Source organism: Aotus nancymaae, unplaced genomic scaffold (assembly GCF_030222135.1).
Source record: "Aotus nancymaae isolate 86718 unplaced genomic scaffold, 86718_ANA_hifiasm-v0.15.2.pri h1tg000036l, whole genome shotgun sequence".
NCBI classification, from domain to species: Eukaryota; Metazoa; Chordata; class Mammalia; order Primates; family Aotidae; genus Aotus; species Aotus nancymaae.
The window spans coordinates 58332171-58349442 of NW_026988450.1; the positions used below are offsets into that span (position 1 = coordinate 58332171).

Below are 17272 nucleotides of genomic sequence, written 5' to 3' on the forward strand. Positions count from 1 at the left end.
AATTTGGATTAAATCTCTCAAAGTTCTCCACAGAGAAAAATAATATTTTATTTGACAATAGCTACCTTTCTCCTAGTATGTATCTTTTTAGTTTCCACTGTAGTTTTAATTATGGAAAAGCTGTGATCTGCATAGTATACTTGGTACAGTAGTGCTGATGTTAGTAAAGGGTGGAAGGAATAAAGTGAGCTTTGATAATTAAAAAAAAATTTAAAGCATAGTAGATAACATCTTAAAAGAAAAAATATGAAGTAGGTTTACATTTTTCTACTTATGAAATTTCTAAGACTAAAATAATAAATGATAAATAAATGTTGGAAAGGTCCATTAATAAATTCTCCTTTTCCTCTGTCTCTATCTCTCTGGGATTAGGTGAGGATTGCATATCATTCTGCCAATGCCAACAGCTATTTTTCCAGTCCAGCACAAAGATCAGATGATATTCATCTGCAGAAAGGAAAAGAGTAAGGTTTTTCCTTGTCATTAAATTACTGTATGGTATTTACAAAGTTTAAGTTTATTTTTTAAAGTATTTTCAATTTATTTTTATTGGCAGAAGTGATATTAGCTTATTGACTTAATTTATAATTGGTCATTCTCTATAAGTTTATTCAAATTTGTTTATTTTCAAGAATACTAGCATTCAGCTAACCAGGGAAATTAGAAGTCTAAATTAACCCTGTTGCCAAATTACAATTTTGTGAAATTTATTTAATCCTGTCCTTAGTTCTTCACTTGGACCTTTCAGTCAATCTACCCATGTAATTTCTCTGTTCCTGCAGCTAAGCTCTTGAGTATTGCTAGGGAAAAATCACTAAGCCACATGGATCGTTGCCACTGTTAATATGTATTTGTTATTCACCAGTTTAGTCCAGGCCCTGAGCCAGGTACTGGAAATTTAAGAATATTAAAATACACTCCCAGAACTGAAAGAGCATATCATTTAGTGTTGAAAGGTCAAGTCCAAGAAACCAATGAGTAGGATTATCATCCAAATACCAGATAATCTCATTCAAAAAACCATTCAGAATTCCTAGAAAACAAGAAGATAAAAGACATGATACATTCAAAATGGAGAATGTGGAGAAATGGAGTTATATAAAGAACATCAAAAGATGCACTGAGATCATATTCATCATTTGTATCTGTTAGATTTTCTATATAACAAAGCACTTCAGACTATACCAACTTCAAACAACAAGTGTGTATTATTTCACACAATTTTACAGTTGGCTGAGCTGTTCTTTCAGTCCTGGTTAGTTTAGTTGGGGACTGGTGGCCTAGAATGCCTCACTCACATGTCTGGAGCCTCAGCAGGCATGGCTGAGTCTTAGATATCTGAGGCATCCCATTGCACATGGTCTCTCACCGTCCAGGAGGCTAGTCCAGGTTTGTCACATTGTGGATGTGTTCTCAGCAGTAAAGGGGGGGAGTCCTAATGCATACACACTCTGCAATACTCTGCTTCTGTCACATTTGCTAATATTGCATTGCCCAAAGCAAGTGGCCAAGCCTAGACTTAAGGATGAAGAAATAGACTTCCCTTCTTAATGGGAGGAATATATTTTTCTTTTTAAATTTACCACATCATCCTTTCAGATATTGATGAGGTTATGCTCAGAGGCAGCATCACGAAGATCTTACAGAACTGGACAGAGAGTGTTGGGATCTATGGAACCTGGCAGCAATCACACTTAATGTTCTCACTGAGGTCTTAGTAATACTGACATGGAGAAAGCATTTTATTCCTTTTTTTCCTCCTTATTCTACTTTCACTTCTTTATATATTAAACATTTTCTTCTATAACCATGATAACTACTGGTCCAGGCCAGGATAAATGGAATGCCTGATTAATCCCTACTGGAATTGTTAGTACATTTTTGGACTTTGGCTTGGTCTTGGAAAGTGAGTTCAGTCTACCAGCTTGGCAGAAGCACAGAGCTTGACTGAAACAACTCCTAATACATCTGCTGCCTGGTATCTGTGCTCCTGCAAAACCAGCTTGGAATTTACATACTGTGCTTACAATGATGGCTGTGAATTCTGAAATTGAGGCCACTCTAGCCAGTTTATTGTACAGTGGTTCTCCAAGCCTTTCCAAAGGTAGCTAATATTGCTAAGTCATTCTACTCAAATATTAAAAATATAGTTCCATCTAGTGAATATCTTTTTGGTTACCTTATTCTGTTTGGAATTCTCCCTCAGTTACTGATTTAAAAAAAAAAACTTTAAATCCTTAAAATTCCCTTAGCCTTTTTTTCATATGGAGAAAGGAATGAAAATATCTATTTTATGAGACTTTTGTAAAGATTAAATATAATAATATCTGCAAAGTGCTTGGTTTATTGTCTAGCACAGAGAAATAACCTAATTAATATTTTTAAGCCACAAGTAAGGATGCAAAATTTTAATGGTTCTTCTTTGAATTCTGCTCCTTAATTAGTGTTGGTCATTTCAAGTCAGCAGAGCTGTTGAAGAGGTTCTTAGGGAAGCCAAGAGCCTGATATAATCCCCAAAGATCAGTTCCATCGGGTGATGATCCAGAACCCCATCATTCTACACATTTGAAAGATCACACATTTCCCTCATTCAGACTCTTTCATGAACTGTGGATACTTATTCTCCCTATATAAGAATATATGTTGAGTGTTGTGAGGCAATTTAGGGAAGTTTCCAGCTGTCCTCTCTAAAGATGTGAGCGATGGTGACATCGCTAGAGATTTAGAGGAGAAGCAGTAGTTTTGTAGTCTCCTGTAACAGCTGGTTAGTGAAGGCATTATCCTGGGTACACGGTAGTATAAGGGGCAGGGGACCGCAAGAATCAGGAATTCAAAATATAAAATGTAAATCCCATCCAGCTAGCAGGAGGGCCATAGTAAATCTGACCAGTGAAAGTTTCCTGAGGCAATGTTTTATTCCCCAAGTTATAAATGGAGCCAAATTTAAGGAACATGAAAGTAGGAAGTTTTATTTCTGACAAATATAACCACTCAGATATAAAATATATGCTATGTCTAAGACTGCCATTTTCTTGAACACATTAAAGTATTTAACCTCTGCAGGTTGTCTGTGCTGTATGCTAGGGACAGTGTTATTTTTCAGGATCTTGAGTATAGGAAATAGTATCTTCCTCAATAAATATTTATTGACTAAGCTGAATGAATTGGTCATGAATGAGAACAACTTCTAATGCAGATATCTTATATGATTCATTTTATTTTAGCAGACTGCTGTGAAAATTTTAACATTTGAATATTTAAAAATCTGAGTTACTGCAATGTAAGTCATTTAACAGGCAGGCTTTTAAGATAATGTTGATATTTTATTCATTAAAATAATTTCATGACAAGTGCTGTGGAAAAAAAGGTTATATTCATTAGTTACTCTATTTTCCAGATATTATATTGAAATCTTGCTGCAGGAGTATAGATTAAGTGCATTTGTTGATGTCGGACTGTACCAGTATCAAAATGTTTATACTGAACAACAAACAGGAGATGCAGTAAATGAAGAACAAGTTATCAAATCCCAGTCGACAATCATCCAGGAAGTACAGGTTTGCTATAATTATAGTTCCATGTTATAGAAAGCAAATGTTCAAAGGCAGGATCTCAATTTGATTATAATTTTACTGGGTAAGACACTATTTTAGGTGAAAGCAGGTATGAACAGTTATTGAATTATGACTTTGAGTGTCTGTATTATAAACCAAATAGGCTGTTACTTGTCATTTGTGGTAAAATAGAGCAATAAAGTGACATTAAATAGCTGAATTATGATTCTTTTAAAATATATATTTTCATGTATTAAAAATGCTTTTTTAAATCAAAAAATAGGTTATAACATTGGAAAACTGGGAAACAACTAATGCAATTAATGAAGTTCAGAAGATCAAGGTAACCAGCCCATGTGTGGAAGCTAATTCATGTTCACTTTACCAATATAGATTAATCTATAATATGGAAAAAACTGGTAAGTCATAAATAATAAGGGAGATACTGTCTCTGTTCATCTGCAGATTGAGCCATAAAGTATTTGTTCTAGTTGAATTCTACTGTCTGGAAAATAGAGTTTTGATGATATGCTAGACAAAGAAGCAGAAAAATATATTATGAACAAAAGCCTTCAGACTGGGATAGAAAATGACATCCATGCAAACAACTTTCTGGCATATACCATCATTTTCTGAGAATAATGATAAATATATATCTAAATGCGTATAGAATTTATGTATCTGTGACTCATAGCTGTAAGTAAAGAAAAGAGGAATTATGGATAGTCAACCCAAATGGCCATAAATAATAGACTGATGGGATAGATTGATGGATAAAGAAAATGTGGTACACCATGGAATACTATGCAGCCATAAAAAGGAATGAGATCATGTCCTTTTCAGGGACATGGATGAAGCTTGAAGCCATTTCTTTAGCAAACTAACACAGGAACAGAAAACCAAACACTGCATGTTCTCACGTATATGTGGAAGCTGAACAATGAGAACACATGGACACAGTGAGGGGAACAACACACACTGGGGCCTGTTGGGTAGTGGGGTTGGCAGCAGGAGAGCATTAGGTTAGGAAAAGTAGCTAATGCATGCTGGGCTTAATACCTAGGTGATGATAGGTTGATAGGTGCAACAAACCACCATGACATACATTTACCTACGTAACAAACCTGCACATCCTGGACATGTATGCCAGAACTTAAAAAAAATTAAAATTAAAAAAAGGAATTAAATTCATCATTGCACAGAAGTAAACATGTCTTTCAATTTTTGAAATTAAGTGATAGGCCTATGGAACACTAATTTATCAGCTAATAAACAACAATGCATTTCTATATTTTGTAATAAATCCTAAAAAATAACTTTTGCTACTACTGTTAATTGTTTTAATCAGAAAATATTGATGGTTGTTGATTCTTTGCCAAATCCAATGATTGCTACTGTGGGAATATTAAAACAAAATATGAGCCCTGTCCTCAAAGAGATCACAAATTAATTAGTCAATAATATTGACCTTGAATTAATTTCAAAATACAATTTCTCTAGGTGAGAACTTACATGGTACAGAGTATAGGTGCTTTAAAAATTTAAATACAAGACATCAGTGTTGGCTGTGGTAGCTCAGAAAGATTTCAACTTTTCTGTTTGTTTTAATCCAACCTAAAGTCTTCCTACCTGCTGATGCTTCTGAATTCATACTGCAATCAGCCTTGAATGATCTCTGGTCTATAAAACCGGACACAGTTCAAGTAAAAAGAACACAGAATGCCCAGAGCTATATCTACACGATAACATTCATATCAACTAGAGGTAAACATGTATTTAATTTTGTACTTTGGTAGGAAACAAATGTGTATCCTGTGCCACTCTAAAAGTACCATAAGATGACAGAGAAACAGACTTGCTTAATGTCAGGAGAAGCAGAAATTAAATGGTTATTTTTTTTCTATGATAATTTAAATTTTACTTGTATTTCAAGGAATGTACAACTCCAGTGCATGAGAAATGCACTATATGTACTACAAATGTACTTTCCATGTAACAGCTTACTTTATAATTTAGTAAAAACTAGTGAAAATATTCATTCTGGAAATAAAATTTAGGCAAATCAGTATTGTCCAGAAGACACTCATCTGGTCAAATCCTGCCTAATGAAAGGATTTTGTGGTCAAATTCACATGTGAGACACTGCATATCATGGCTCTTCCTTGAAGACTGGCAGAGCTCATTGCAGTATTAAAACCCCTGATGAGTCCTGCAATATTAAAAAAAAAAAAAAGGAAAAATATCAATTCACCTGTGTTTAATACAAACTTATTTTATCTCTCCATATTTTTTTCAAGTAATAGCTATTAACCTCCCATTAATGTTTTACAGAAAACACTTTTGGAAATATTGACATAGATATTCTGCCTTCAAGTCAGGCTTAACAACTAGTTTGGCTATTTGGTATATTTAGCTCAGAAATAGATCCCTGAATGTGTGTGTATATGCATGTGTGTGTGTTTACTTTTCTTTGGGCAATCATTTTTCAATTTATGTAAGGAAAATGTTACTTCAATGTTTATGTCTCATTTTATGAAATTGTTTATTTGATTGTTAATAGAGAATAAAGAATTTGATGTTTTGAAATCAAATTCTTTGGACACTTTTTGAAAAAGTATCCAAAAATTAGATTGTCAAAATACTGTATAAATAAACATGAATATCTTTTTTGTTATATTTTTATACATCAGAGAGAATGTTTAAGGCTTCAGCAAAGACCTTAAGAAATAGGGTACTAAATCATAACTGGGTAGATTTTAAGACTTTACCAACAAAAAGAGTCATAAAGATCAGTGAGATTCCACTGGTAGAGCATCCTTTCAAAGAGGAGAGACATTCAAGGACAGGCCTTATTCCTCTAAAAGTGGCATGGTATGAACAAACCTCACAGGTCAGAGACTGTTTCCTGGAATTCAGCTTTGTGCCCATTTCATGTCTAAAGAAAATAGCGATATTCCAGCTGTGCATTTTTACTAAAATAATGGTACTAGCACAAACTAAAAAAATTTTTTTGAATATTGTACTGCTCATTGATCTTTATCTCATGGTCCTAATACATATGTCTGTTTATCTTATAATACTTCCTTTTAAGCCACAGAAACAGCACCTTAAGTATATAGCACTTTGTTTTGCTATTTCTGCTATGGATAAATCTCAAATTTAAGGATCTACATCTTGCCCATTCTTCCTTCTTTTGTGATAATGGAACACCAAATGAAACCAATTTGGCTAAATTGGAGTATCTATTTAATATATATAATTATGTATAGTTATATATATAGGCATTTTATTAGTTAACTGTTACAAATTCTGTTTGGTACTTAATTTCAGGAGACTTTGATCTGCTTGGTTATGAAGTCTTTGAAGGGAATAATGTTACACTGGATATTACAGAACAAACCAAAGGAAAACCCAACTTGGAGACATTCACACTGAATTGGGATGGGATTGCTTCTAAGCCTCTCACTCCATGGTCATCAGAGGCTGAAGTAAGCAGTGAATGTTTCTACCATGCATTTTTCCTGCACCCTCTCACAGCATTCACAGGTCATTTGTAGACAGATGGGAAAGAGACATTACTTCCAAAAATCACTGCAAATTATTTATCACCTGATCAACTTACCACAATTTATGTATTGTTATATACTGTTATATAATGTGGACACTTTTATCTGAAAGGAGACTAAGAGACAATCTAGTGTAGCTACCTGTTTTTCCAGACAAGGCATCTCAAAGTTTCCAAAGCCTTGCCCTGCCTATGTGTGGAAGCTTTGAGTCCTTCTGCCCACACTGGCATTGTTCTTCACTCAAAACCCAATTTGTCATTCTGTAAAATCAGAAATTCCTTGAGAGATGTAGTGTGATACAAGCTTAGCTATAAAGTATTGGTTAGTTTAAATATCCTAATATTTTATTAAACAGAACACCATTTAAATGTCAACCTTCTATAAAGAACACTTTAAGGAGGAGTAATACATTCTTCTATTTGGTGTGATGGGTTGGAGCCTGCCCATAGTGAGGAGAGAAGGGAGGAAATATTCCAAAGACAAAAGAAGGAAAAGGGAGTTCTTAGGTCTGTGCCAACAGGGCCTAATGTATCTCCATAGGGGGCAGCTATTCAAAAAGAAAGAATGCTTGTGAGTTATTACATTTTGACAACTATCTGGACAATGAAATTAATATTTGTTTGAAGACTGAAGAGTATATATTGTTTCAAGCCCTTAGTTCTAAATAATAATTATTTCTGTTCTTTGCCAGAGAAATTGATATGAAAATTATAGGATACTTGTGAATACATACTAATTTTTGCATAATCTGCAATAATGTATTATTTTTGAATAATTATAAATACAAGCTTACAGTATATGCATGTAAACTTTTTTTTTTTTTTTGAGGCGGAGTCTGGCTGTGTCACCAGGCTGGAGTGCAGTAGCATGATCTCGGCTCACTGCAACCTCCACTTCCCAGGTTCGAGTGAGTCTCCTGCCTCAGCCTCCTGAGTAGCTGGGAGGCACGCGCCACTACGCCCAGCTAATTTTTGTATTTTTAGTACAGACAGGGTTTCACCATGTTGGCCAGAATCCATTGACATGTATAGTTTTTTTTCAGTTAATTTTGAGTTAGTTGGAAAAACTATTTATTTGGAATCTATCTAATTGGGTACTAATTAATTTAGGTTTGCTTCATTGCTCTCTTTAAAAAGCTATTAAACAAATGTCTGCCTTATATAATAACTATATATGCTCATATTAGCCAATTGTAACTACTGTTATTCTAGAATAAAAGTCTTGAAAACTCATTGACCACTAAAGTTATCACACTAACTTAAAATTATTTAGAAAACTCATAATCGTGACTAAAAATGGGAATTATGAAAATGTTCTATTAGAACCAATTAGAAGAATCAGTAGTAGTTATTACTAATTACTAGTGTTCTAACTTTTCATGAAAAGAAGTTATTGATGTTTATATTGTTAATTTAGTTTCAGAGAGCAGTGGAAGAAATGGTTAGCACCAAGTGTCCACCACAAATCACAAATTTTGAAGAAGGATTTGTTGTGAAATACTTCAGAGACTATGAAACTGATTTTAATCTGGTATGAAATATTTAATGAACTGCAAAACTGACCAAATACAATTTATATAATGATTTGAAATTTTATAATTTCTGTTTTGAATTAGTATTAATAATTTTGTCATTCACAGTCAAATTGCAAAAATGACTTTGTTATACATTTATTGGTAAGGCCTGTTGATAGGTGGTATTGGTAGTGCCTTCTATAATTTATTAAAAATTTTTTTACTACGCATTGATTTTCTTGCTAGAAAGTAGAAAAGCTGAGCAAAGTTAAGATTTGCAGTGTTTTTGTTTATTTTGTGTATTAAGCCATTGTCACATTGCTATAAAGAAATACCTAAGACTGGGTAATTTAGAAAGAAAAGAGGTTTAATTGGCTCACAGTTCTGTAGGCTGTACAGGAAGCACAATGTTGGCATCTGCTCAGCTTCTGGGAAGGCCTTGGGAAACTTTCAATCATGGTGGAAGGCAAAGAGGGAACAGGCACATCATTTGGCTTGGTCAAGAGCAAGAGAAGAGAGTGCGGTGGTGCCACACACTTTTAAACAACCAGACCTTGTGAAAACTCACTTACTATCATGAGAATAGCACCGACAGGATGGTGCTAAGCCATTCATGAGAAATCCACACCCATGATCAAATCACCCCCCGCCAGGCCCCACCTTGAATTTTGGGGATTACGGTTCAACATGCGATTTGGTGGGGACACAGATCCAAATTATGTCATTTTGTTTGTGTTTTCTTAACATGGATGCACAGTATATCCTTTCTCCTCATTGGCTTCAGAGAATGTGGGGCCTTATATATTTTTATGTATTATGTAGTTCTATATAATTGCTTCTCTTGCTTTTTGATATAACACTGTGGTTAATTAGTACATGGCCCAGTCATTATTTCTTTCTTAATGAGATTTTTAAAAAATATTCAGTAAGGGGAGAAAATTGAATATGTACTATCTAATTCTCATTTTCAAGACTTCAGTAAGCCAGATATATGCTATTTCCAAGTAAAAACTGTAAGAATAAAAAAAGTATAGTTATTTAATTCAGATCAACACCCTAGGTATAAATATAAGTCCTTAAAATATATCTCTCAGGTTACTTTTCAAGAGCGGATTAGTGAGAAAAAATGTTTCCATTTAATGGATGACCTTTTCAGCTTCATTTAATAAATATATGTGTATTTATGTTCTATTCTGAATGTATACTAGCAGCCATGAGGATGGCACATGTAATTTACCTCCTACTTTTTTCCTACTTCATCTCTCATCACTACCTTCACATGCATTTCCACGCTGCACCTAACCTTAGAGTTTGCATTTCTAGCACCATGCTCTCTCATACCTCTGCTTTTTTTGCACATATTTTGACCTCTCTCTGAAGCCCCTACTTTCTTTTTACCATTTGCACTGTGCCTTTGACACCTTTTTTCCATTCCAGCCACTCCTATTTATCTTTAAAAACTTAACTCATTTGTCACTTCCCCTGAGCCATCTTTCTTGATGCTTTTATGTGAGTTAGATGCCTCCTGTGAGCCTCAGAATGATAATCATTGGCTTCTTTGTCTTAGATGGGTGGCCTCTATCTACAGGGATAGGGTTCTTCACCACTTGAATCCTGAAGATTAAACAGCAAACGCACAAACAAACAGAAACCTGACACACAGTAAACACTGCATAAACACTCATGGAAAGAATGAATAAATATCCGTACAAAGTTCATAATGTAAGGAGAAAAACAACTTGGAAACTAGTCAAATACTGGCATAAGGGATTATATAATTATGGATCCAAATGAAAGCCTTAGATTTCAGACAAGGAAGAAAACATCTCAAGTTAAAGTGATCAGGGAAACAGTGGGATCTGAATTGAACCTTGAATGGTTTGGGTGCATACGTTGGGGGAAAAGCAGAACAATAGATCAGGTTTTCATTTGAAATATTATCGTTTCGGTAGGAACGTATTAACAGAGGGCAGAAGACAGCTGAAACTGATGCTTACTGTGGTCGTTACTCCCTGAAAAACCCAGCTGTTCTTTTTGACTCAGCAGATGTTAAACCAAACAGACTACCATATGGAGACATTTTATTGTTTCCTTATAATCAGGTAAGCTCAATGAAATGATATGCTAATTGAATCTGGACAATATCTTGGTAATAAAATTTCATGAAATTTTAAGACAGGAAAAAATGCTTGCCATGTGAATAGTATGTCATATTGTAACAGGCGCTACAGTGTAAATTCTGGGTGCTTGTGGTTTCCTCTTCTGAAGATTCTTAAAATAATATATATATATAAACACACATATATATATGTATATAGCACCATGTATCATGTATTATATCTCTCTTTTAATTTCAAAAAAAATTATTCGCACCCAGGTTTAAATACTAAAATAATTAAAAATATATAAGCTCTTTCATTTTTCTTCATTAAGTAGGAAGAAACAAAAATTGATAGCCATCATAGGATGATCTTGGGTATCCAGTCAGGGAGAAGTGAAACAATATTATGAGCAAAAGCGATGGCAGTTTTACTAAGGGTATTTAAGACTGTTAATCATAGATTCACCCTTTCTCCTATTTTAAAATTCTTAAATTGTGGCACATATCCTAAAGTTCAAAGTTCTTAATATATATGGCATGCTTAAGTACTTGGGGGACCATTAAAATTGGTATTTAATTACTATTTTACAGTGACATTCATCTCTATCTCTAAATGTTCAATGATATTTACATCCCATTTAATCTGCCTGAATGTTTACTTCTCTTCTTTTCTATGTGCACTGGACTTTTAAATTTACTGAATAGCTTAGAGTTAGTACATAACTCCTCTCCACAGGGAGTGAGTTGTTTCCAGTTTTAAAGTAAACTATACCTAAAAAAAAAAAATAGAGAATTAATCATTAATTGTAAAGTCACTTCAACATCACTTTGTCTATAAATTTTTTCCCAATTCTTCTTCTGCAGTTAACTAGCTGAAATTAATCATTTCTTTCTCTGTGTTCTGGTACATTTTATGTGGAAAATGCTCAATAAATATTTATTGACTTTGAATTTATCTGAATTGTTACAAAACAATGTAATGATAATATATTGTTACCAATGTTTTTCGTATTTTTATATAGTTGTGTTTAGCATACAAAGGATTCCTGGCAAATTATATTGGTCTAAAATTCCAGTACCAAGACAGTAGCCAGATTATTAGAAGCACTGATGTACAATTTACATACAACTTTGCTTATGGAAACAAGTAAGTTACACTATGAATTTGAAAACTTAAGTGATATCACAGTATATAAACTACAAAGATAAGACAAATCCATTTCTTGGAGTTTTATGATTTTGTTTTGGTCTGTTTGAGGAGATGGGGCAAATCATACACATGATGGATTTAACTGCAGTTTTCCTATCCTATGAATATACATTAAACAGAAATAGTCATGTTATAAAGAAATCTATAGATTATGAAAATAAAAATTGACTGTGTCATAATCACCCATAACGATAAAAAGACAAAACAATGGTACACTTTAGAATTTAAATTATGTTTTACTAAATCTGATAATATTCCTAGTTACTGCTGGAAGGTAGAAAGAGACAGGCTTATCAAAGTATTGTCATTATACTTTGATCACTGAAAAAAAAAAAGTGAGTAAAGATATTTTGAAATAATGCTTGCTATGCCAAAAGTTAGACACATAGAAATGCAAATAGAGAAACATGAAGAAATGAAATGAACCTAGAAAAAGCTATTTAGTGACTACAACTGTCATGCCCTTAAACACAGTTTAGTTCTATGTACTCATTTTTGGGGTTTTATGAATTTTTATATCTTCTGGAATGTATGTCAGTTGTTACTGCATTTTTATACACAGTACATGCAAAAATTTCATTTATAATACAAACAATAGTGAAGACATACACAGAGACATACACTTTTCTATTTTATAAAGTACTCCCCATAAATTGTTGTTGTTTATTAAAGTATAATTTATGTAAAGTAAAATTCACTCTTTTTAAGTGCACAGTTAGTGAGTTTTAACACATGTATACAGTCATGTAACCACCACTCCACTAAAGACATAGAACATTTCCTTTCTACAATTTTAGAAGTTTTTCTTTAATATAAAATTTATCTCATAAAAATAACCATGATGTGATTTCCATACCTTGAAAAGATTTCTCTTTTTTTGCTTTTTTCTGTTATAGCTACATCACAATCTTTATTTTATATAGGTCTATACAGTTTACATGCTACTTTAATACATGTCATGTAAGTTTCCATCATTTTATAAGTTATGGATAGTACTCTTCTATTATAATAAGATAGGGAGAGCACTATTTTCTTCTCATGATAGAAGAAGACTCTGTGACTCAGAACTGCCATGTGTGGGACGGGTGTGAGGCAGAACCAGAGTCTCCTCTTGACACCCAGACAGAGAGTGAGAAAATGATCCAAAGTTGGAAATAAAACTAAATGTTGACCATAAACAAAACAAAGACAAGAAATTTAAAACAGGCAAGATGTTAATGGAGAGGAGAGTAGTAAGATGGGAAGAAAGGGCAGTCTTGATGGAGGAATAAATTTCTTGATGCAGAAGCTGCTGCTCAAATCTGCAATTTCAATTGTCCTGTTTTCTACATCATCCCAACGCTATTTTTTGAGAAAGGGTCTGTTTCTGTCACACAGGCTGGAGTTCTTTGGGACCATCACAGCTCACTACAGCCTACCTTCTGGGCTCAAGTGATCCTCCCATCCCAACCTCCCTCTGAAGTAGCTGGGACTACAGGTGTGCACCACCACACCCAACTGGTTTTTTGTTTTTGTAGAGATTGGGTCTTGCCATATTGCCACAGCTGGTCTTGAACTCGTAGGCTAAAGCAATTCCCCCACCTAGACCTCCCAACATGCTGGGATTGCAGGTATGAGCCACCGTGCCTGGACCCCAACATTATTTTCAAAATGCATTGGCCAGTTCCCAATTCACAACTTTAGAAATTCATATACTCTAAAAATTGTTGACATATGTTGGACTGGAAGGGAAACCTTGTTTGTTAATGGTTTTAAAAACTATTTTAGAGGACAAGAAGTGTGAAATGGGAGACAGCCATGGTGAAGGCCTGGAGGTGCTCCAGCAAAGCTAGGTCCCCGGGCTCTATCAAGAGGAAGTCAGTTGTATTCACGGGGACAGTGGCAGGAACAGTGACAAAAGATGGGACCAGGCAAATGGGTGGGACCATATCAGAGCTATCCTTCCTGTGGAACTGGAATGACCTTATGTTTAAAAAAAATGAGGGGACTGGGCAACATGGCAAAACCCCATATCTACAAAAAATACAAAAATCAGCTGGGCATGGTAGTGCACACCTGTGGTCCCAACTACTCAGGAGGCTGAAATAGAGGATTGCTTGAATCTGGGAGGTCCAGACTGCAGTGAGCCAAGATTGCGCTGCTGCACTCCAGCCTGGGTGACAGAATGAGACCTTGTCTCAAATAAAGGGGTATGTGTGTGCGTGTGTGTGCAGAGGAAGTCATATCTTCAGTTTTCAATATAAAACATCAACATCATATTTGAAGTTTATATCTCTGGCATCATATCCTGAGCATATGGACCTAATTCCCTTCAGATACTCTGATCAATCAATGGATAAAGTGAAGGCAACTGTGGACCAAGTTCACATTACAGATGTCAGAATCTCTTTAGCCATGAGATAGGAATCCACAGTCCAACAGGTGTTTGCTGGAAGGAAAATCTTTAATAAGGGCATTAAGCTTTCAAAGAATTTTTCAGGAAACACAAAAGTCCTGCTTCAGATATTCCTTAGTTTCTTGAAATAAGCACCAAAAAGATAATGATGGATGTCTTGTCCCAAGTATAAGATCTCCACATGTTTCCATAGAATGTAAAGACAGAAAAATTCTTGTTACACAAAGACTAAGTTCATTAGATACTGAAGTTTGGTAGAACCTGAAGTGGACTTCAAAGAAGAGAAAGAGAATAATGCCTGAGCTCTATATATTCTGTGGATGGTGTTTGCACAGAATCATATGATTTTGATAATAATTAACAATATTAATTTTAACAATATTCTTCTAATCCATGAGCACTGGGTATATGTCCATTTATTTGTGTTGAGAGAGATATATTAGTATTGAAAAAGATGTTGAGTTCCCCAAGGCACAAATATATGCCTTGGAGGTCATGACACAGTTGAGTCTGCTGTATAAAATGGGACTGAAGCTAGCTCCTGGAATGAATGAAATGAATGGGAAGAATTCTGCCGTTCCACAGAGGAATTACTGACTCAGAAGAGGACATCCTTTGTTGGCAGTCATATAGGTAGATGCAATGTCAGGAGTCGAGCCAGCCCTGCCCCTGTTAGGTGGCAAGGAGCATTAACAGTCCATCAGCAGAATGGTTATGTACCACTGCTTCATGCCCAGTTTGCTTCATATTGCAGATAATCCCTTAGTCCATTATAAAGCAGAAATACTTCTTGAAGGGACATCTCAAGGTACATTTTGCTACAACAAGAAGGAATCTTTTAATTGAACAGTGAAATCACAATTTTACTTTTGAGGCCCATCACCCTTACATTATGCTCTCCTCCACTGCTACAGAATTTTGAAACATTTTATGGATCCTCATTCTTCATCAATCAAGTCATCACTTACCATATTATTAAATAGGTCTCTCTTATTAGCCTATAATTTGGGATGGCTGAAGGGAGATGGGGATCGTAAATGGGTACAAAAAAATAGCTAGAAAGAAAATAAGACCTAGTATTTGATAGCACAACAGGGTGGCTAAAGTCAATAATAACTTAATAGTACATTTTAAAATAACTAAAAGTATAATTTGATTGTTTATAACACAAAGGATAAAGGCCTTGAGGGGATAGATATCCCATTTTACATGATGTGATTATTATGCGTTGCATGGCAGTATCAAAACATCTTATGTAACCCACAAATACATATACCTACTATGTACCCACAAAAAAAGAAAACTAAATTTTTTTTTAAAATTAAAAAATGTATCTGCTGTGTAGTAATTTTAAGATGCATTACATTTGATAATGTTCATGGATTTTCTTTACCTTTAATGTTACAAGACCTTTAAACAAGAATATCATGATTGTTAAAAATAACAGGGTTCCCTTGATAAAACAATTACCAGTCAAGACAAAATAAATTTATCTGCTTCTAACAGGTATTTCTAGACCTGCCTTAATATAGGTCAGACAGTCCACCTAGATGAAGTAGAACTATTAGTATTTGTTGTTTTCAGTACAGTGTTAGTGTTAAAAGTGCCATTTCCCACCCCCCAAAATGGTTCTACGGCCTTCCAAAAAGTGGTTTATAGTTGTAAATCAAATTTAAAAATCTTAAAACAGCCTGCCTTTCTTTTCAAAAAATGGAATTATCTCATCACAAAGGCACAGTGTGCAGTTCAGTTTTGCTCTCATTTGCAGTCTCCTTTTCCCTTATAAAGGGTCCTGTTCAACATGCCACATTTTCTAAGTTGTGGTTTTTAAAATTTTAGACTCATATAATTCATTGTACAATTGTACATTGAGGCCCTAAGTACTTTTTAAAATTTAAAGTGCACTTTAACTTAATGACATTTGCATACAATTTTCTGAAACTGATATGTGTAGTCTAGTCTTTGATGAGCAAGAGGTGGATCCCATGATGAGTTTATGAACCATGAAGAAAATGAGACTATAAGGTGCCCAAACAAACTAGTCAGTTAATAACTACAGTGATAGCTGATGAAAGATTATTGTTAAACTATACTTATTTGGATGGCAGTATTTATATCTGTTACAAACTCTTATAGCTTTAATGCTTAACTGTAATTTATGAGATTCAAATACAGTTAATATTTAATAGAAAATCTTAATCTAAGTTATACATTTAAAAGGTATCATGCAACCATTTATGTCTACAAATAATACCCTTCTAGCACTTAGAACAATGGACAATGCTACTCCAGGGAACTTTCCTGGAAGCGTTATCAAGTTCCAGTTTTGCTTCTTAGCAGCGGACTGAATTTACTGTTCTGTGCCTAGTATTGTTGACTAAAATTGATGACTTCATTCTTGTGTCTTGTTTTGATAATATGCCCTACACCAATGTGTGTGCGTCCTAGTGTCCTTAGTTGTTGTTACACAATGTTATTTTATATTCCTGTGGCTCCTGCCAAGGCTTTGAATAAAAGAAAGACTAATTTGTATACAATGCTAAATCTTTTACTGCCAAGTTTCTGCCTGCTGTGCCTTGTTATGGCTGCTTTTTGGTGCTAATAAAGCTCCCTTGATGGTCTTGTGGGAAAAAATATTTTTCTCTAAAAAATTGTAATGCTTTTAAAAGTATATTTGCTTAAACATTACCACTGATCTATACAAAAAATTAATCAACCGTATTTCAGCTGGACTTACACTTGCATAGACCTTCTGGATCTCATAAGAACAAAATACACTGGGACAAATATTTCTCTTCAAAGGATTAGTTTACAGAAAGCATCAGAATCACAGTCCTTCTATGTGGATGTAGTGTACATTGGACACACATCTACAGTCTCAACATTGGATGGTATGTTGTATCATTTTATCTCTACTGTAATCTAAATATGGT

The 17272-nt window shown here is 34.4% G+C and overlaps 1 protein-coding gene across 1 annotated transcript in view; it reads left to right on the forward strand.

The window, feature by feature from the left end:
- PKHD1L1 (PKHD1 like 1) overlaps positions 1-17272 on the forward strand; it is a 151828-nt gene that overhangs the window by 36411 nt on the left and 98145 nt on the right. Inside the window, exons 14-22 of the mRNA XM_064384533.1 lie at positions 373-464; positions 3398-3557; positions 3838-3973; positions 5175-5318; positions 6885-7042; positions 8537-8650; positions 10586-10735; positions 11757-11881; positions 17067-17230. Coding sequence (XP_064240603.1) covers positions 373-464; positions 3398-3557; positions 3838-3973; positions 5175-5318; positions 6885-7042; positions 8537-8650; positions 10586-10735; positions 11757-11881; positions 17067-17230 — 1243 coding nt within the window. The remainder of the gene's footprint in view (positions 1-372; positions 465-3397; positions 3558-3837; positions 3974-5174; positions 5319-6884; positions 7043-8536; positions 8651-10585; positions 10736-11756; positions 11882-17066; positions 17231-17272) is intronic.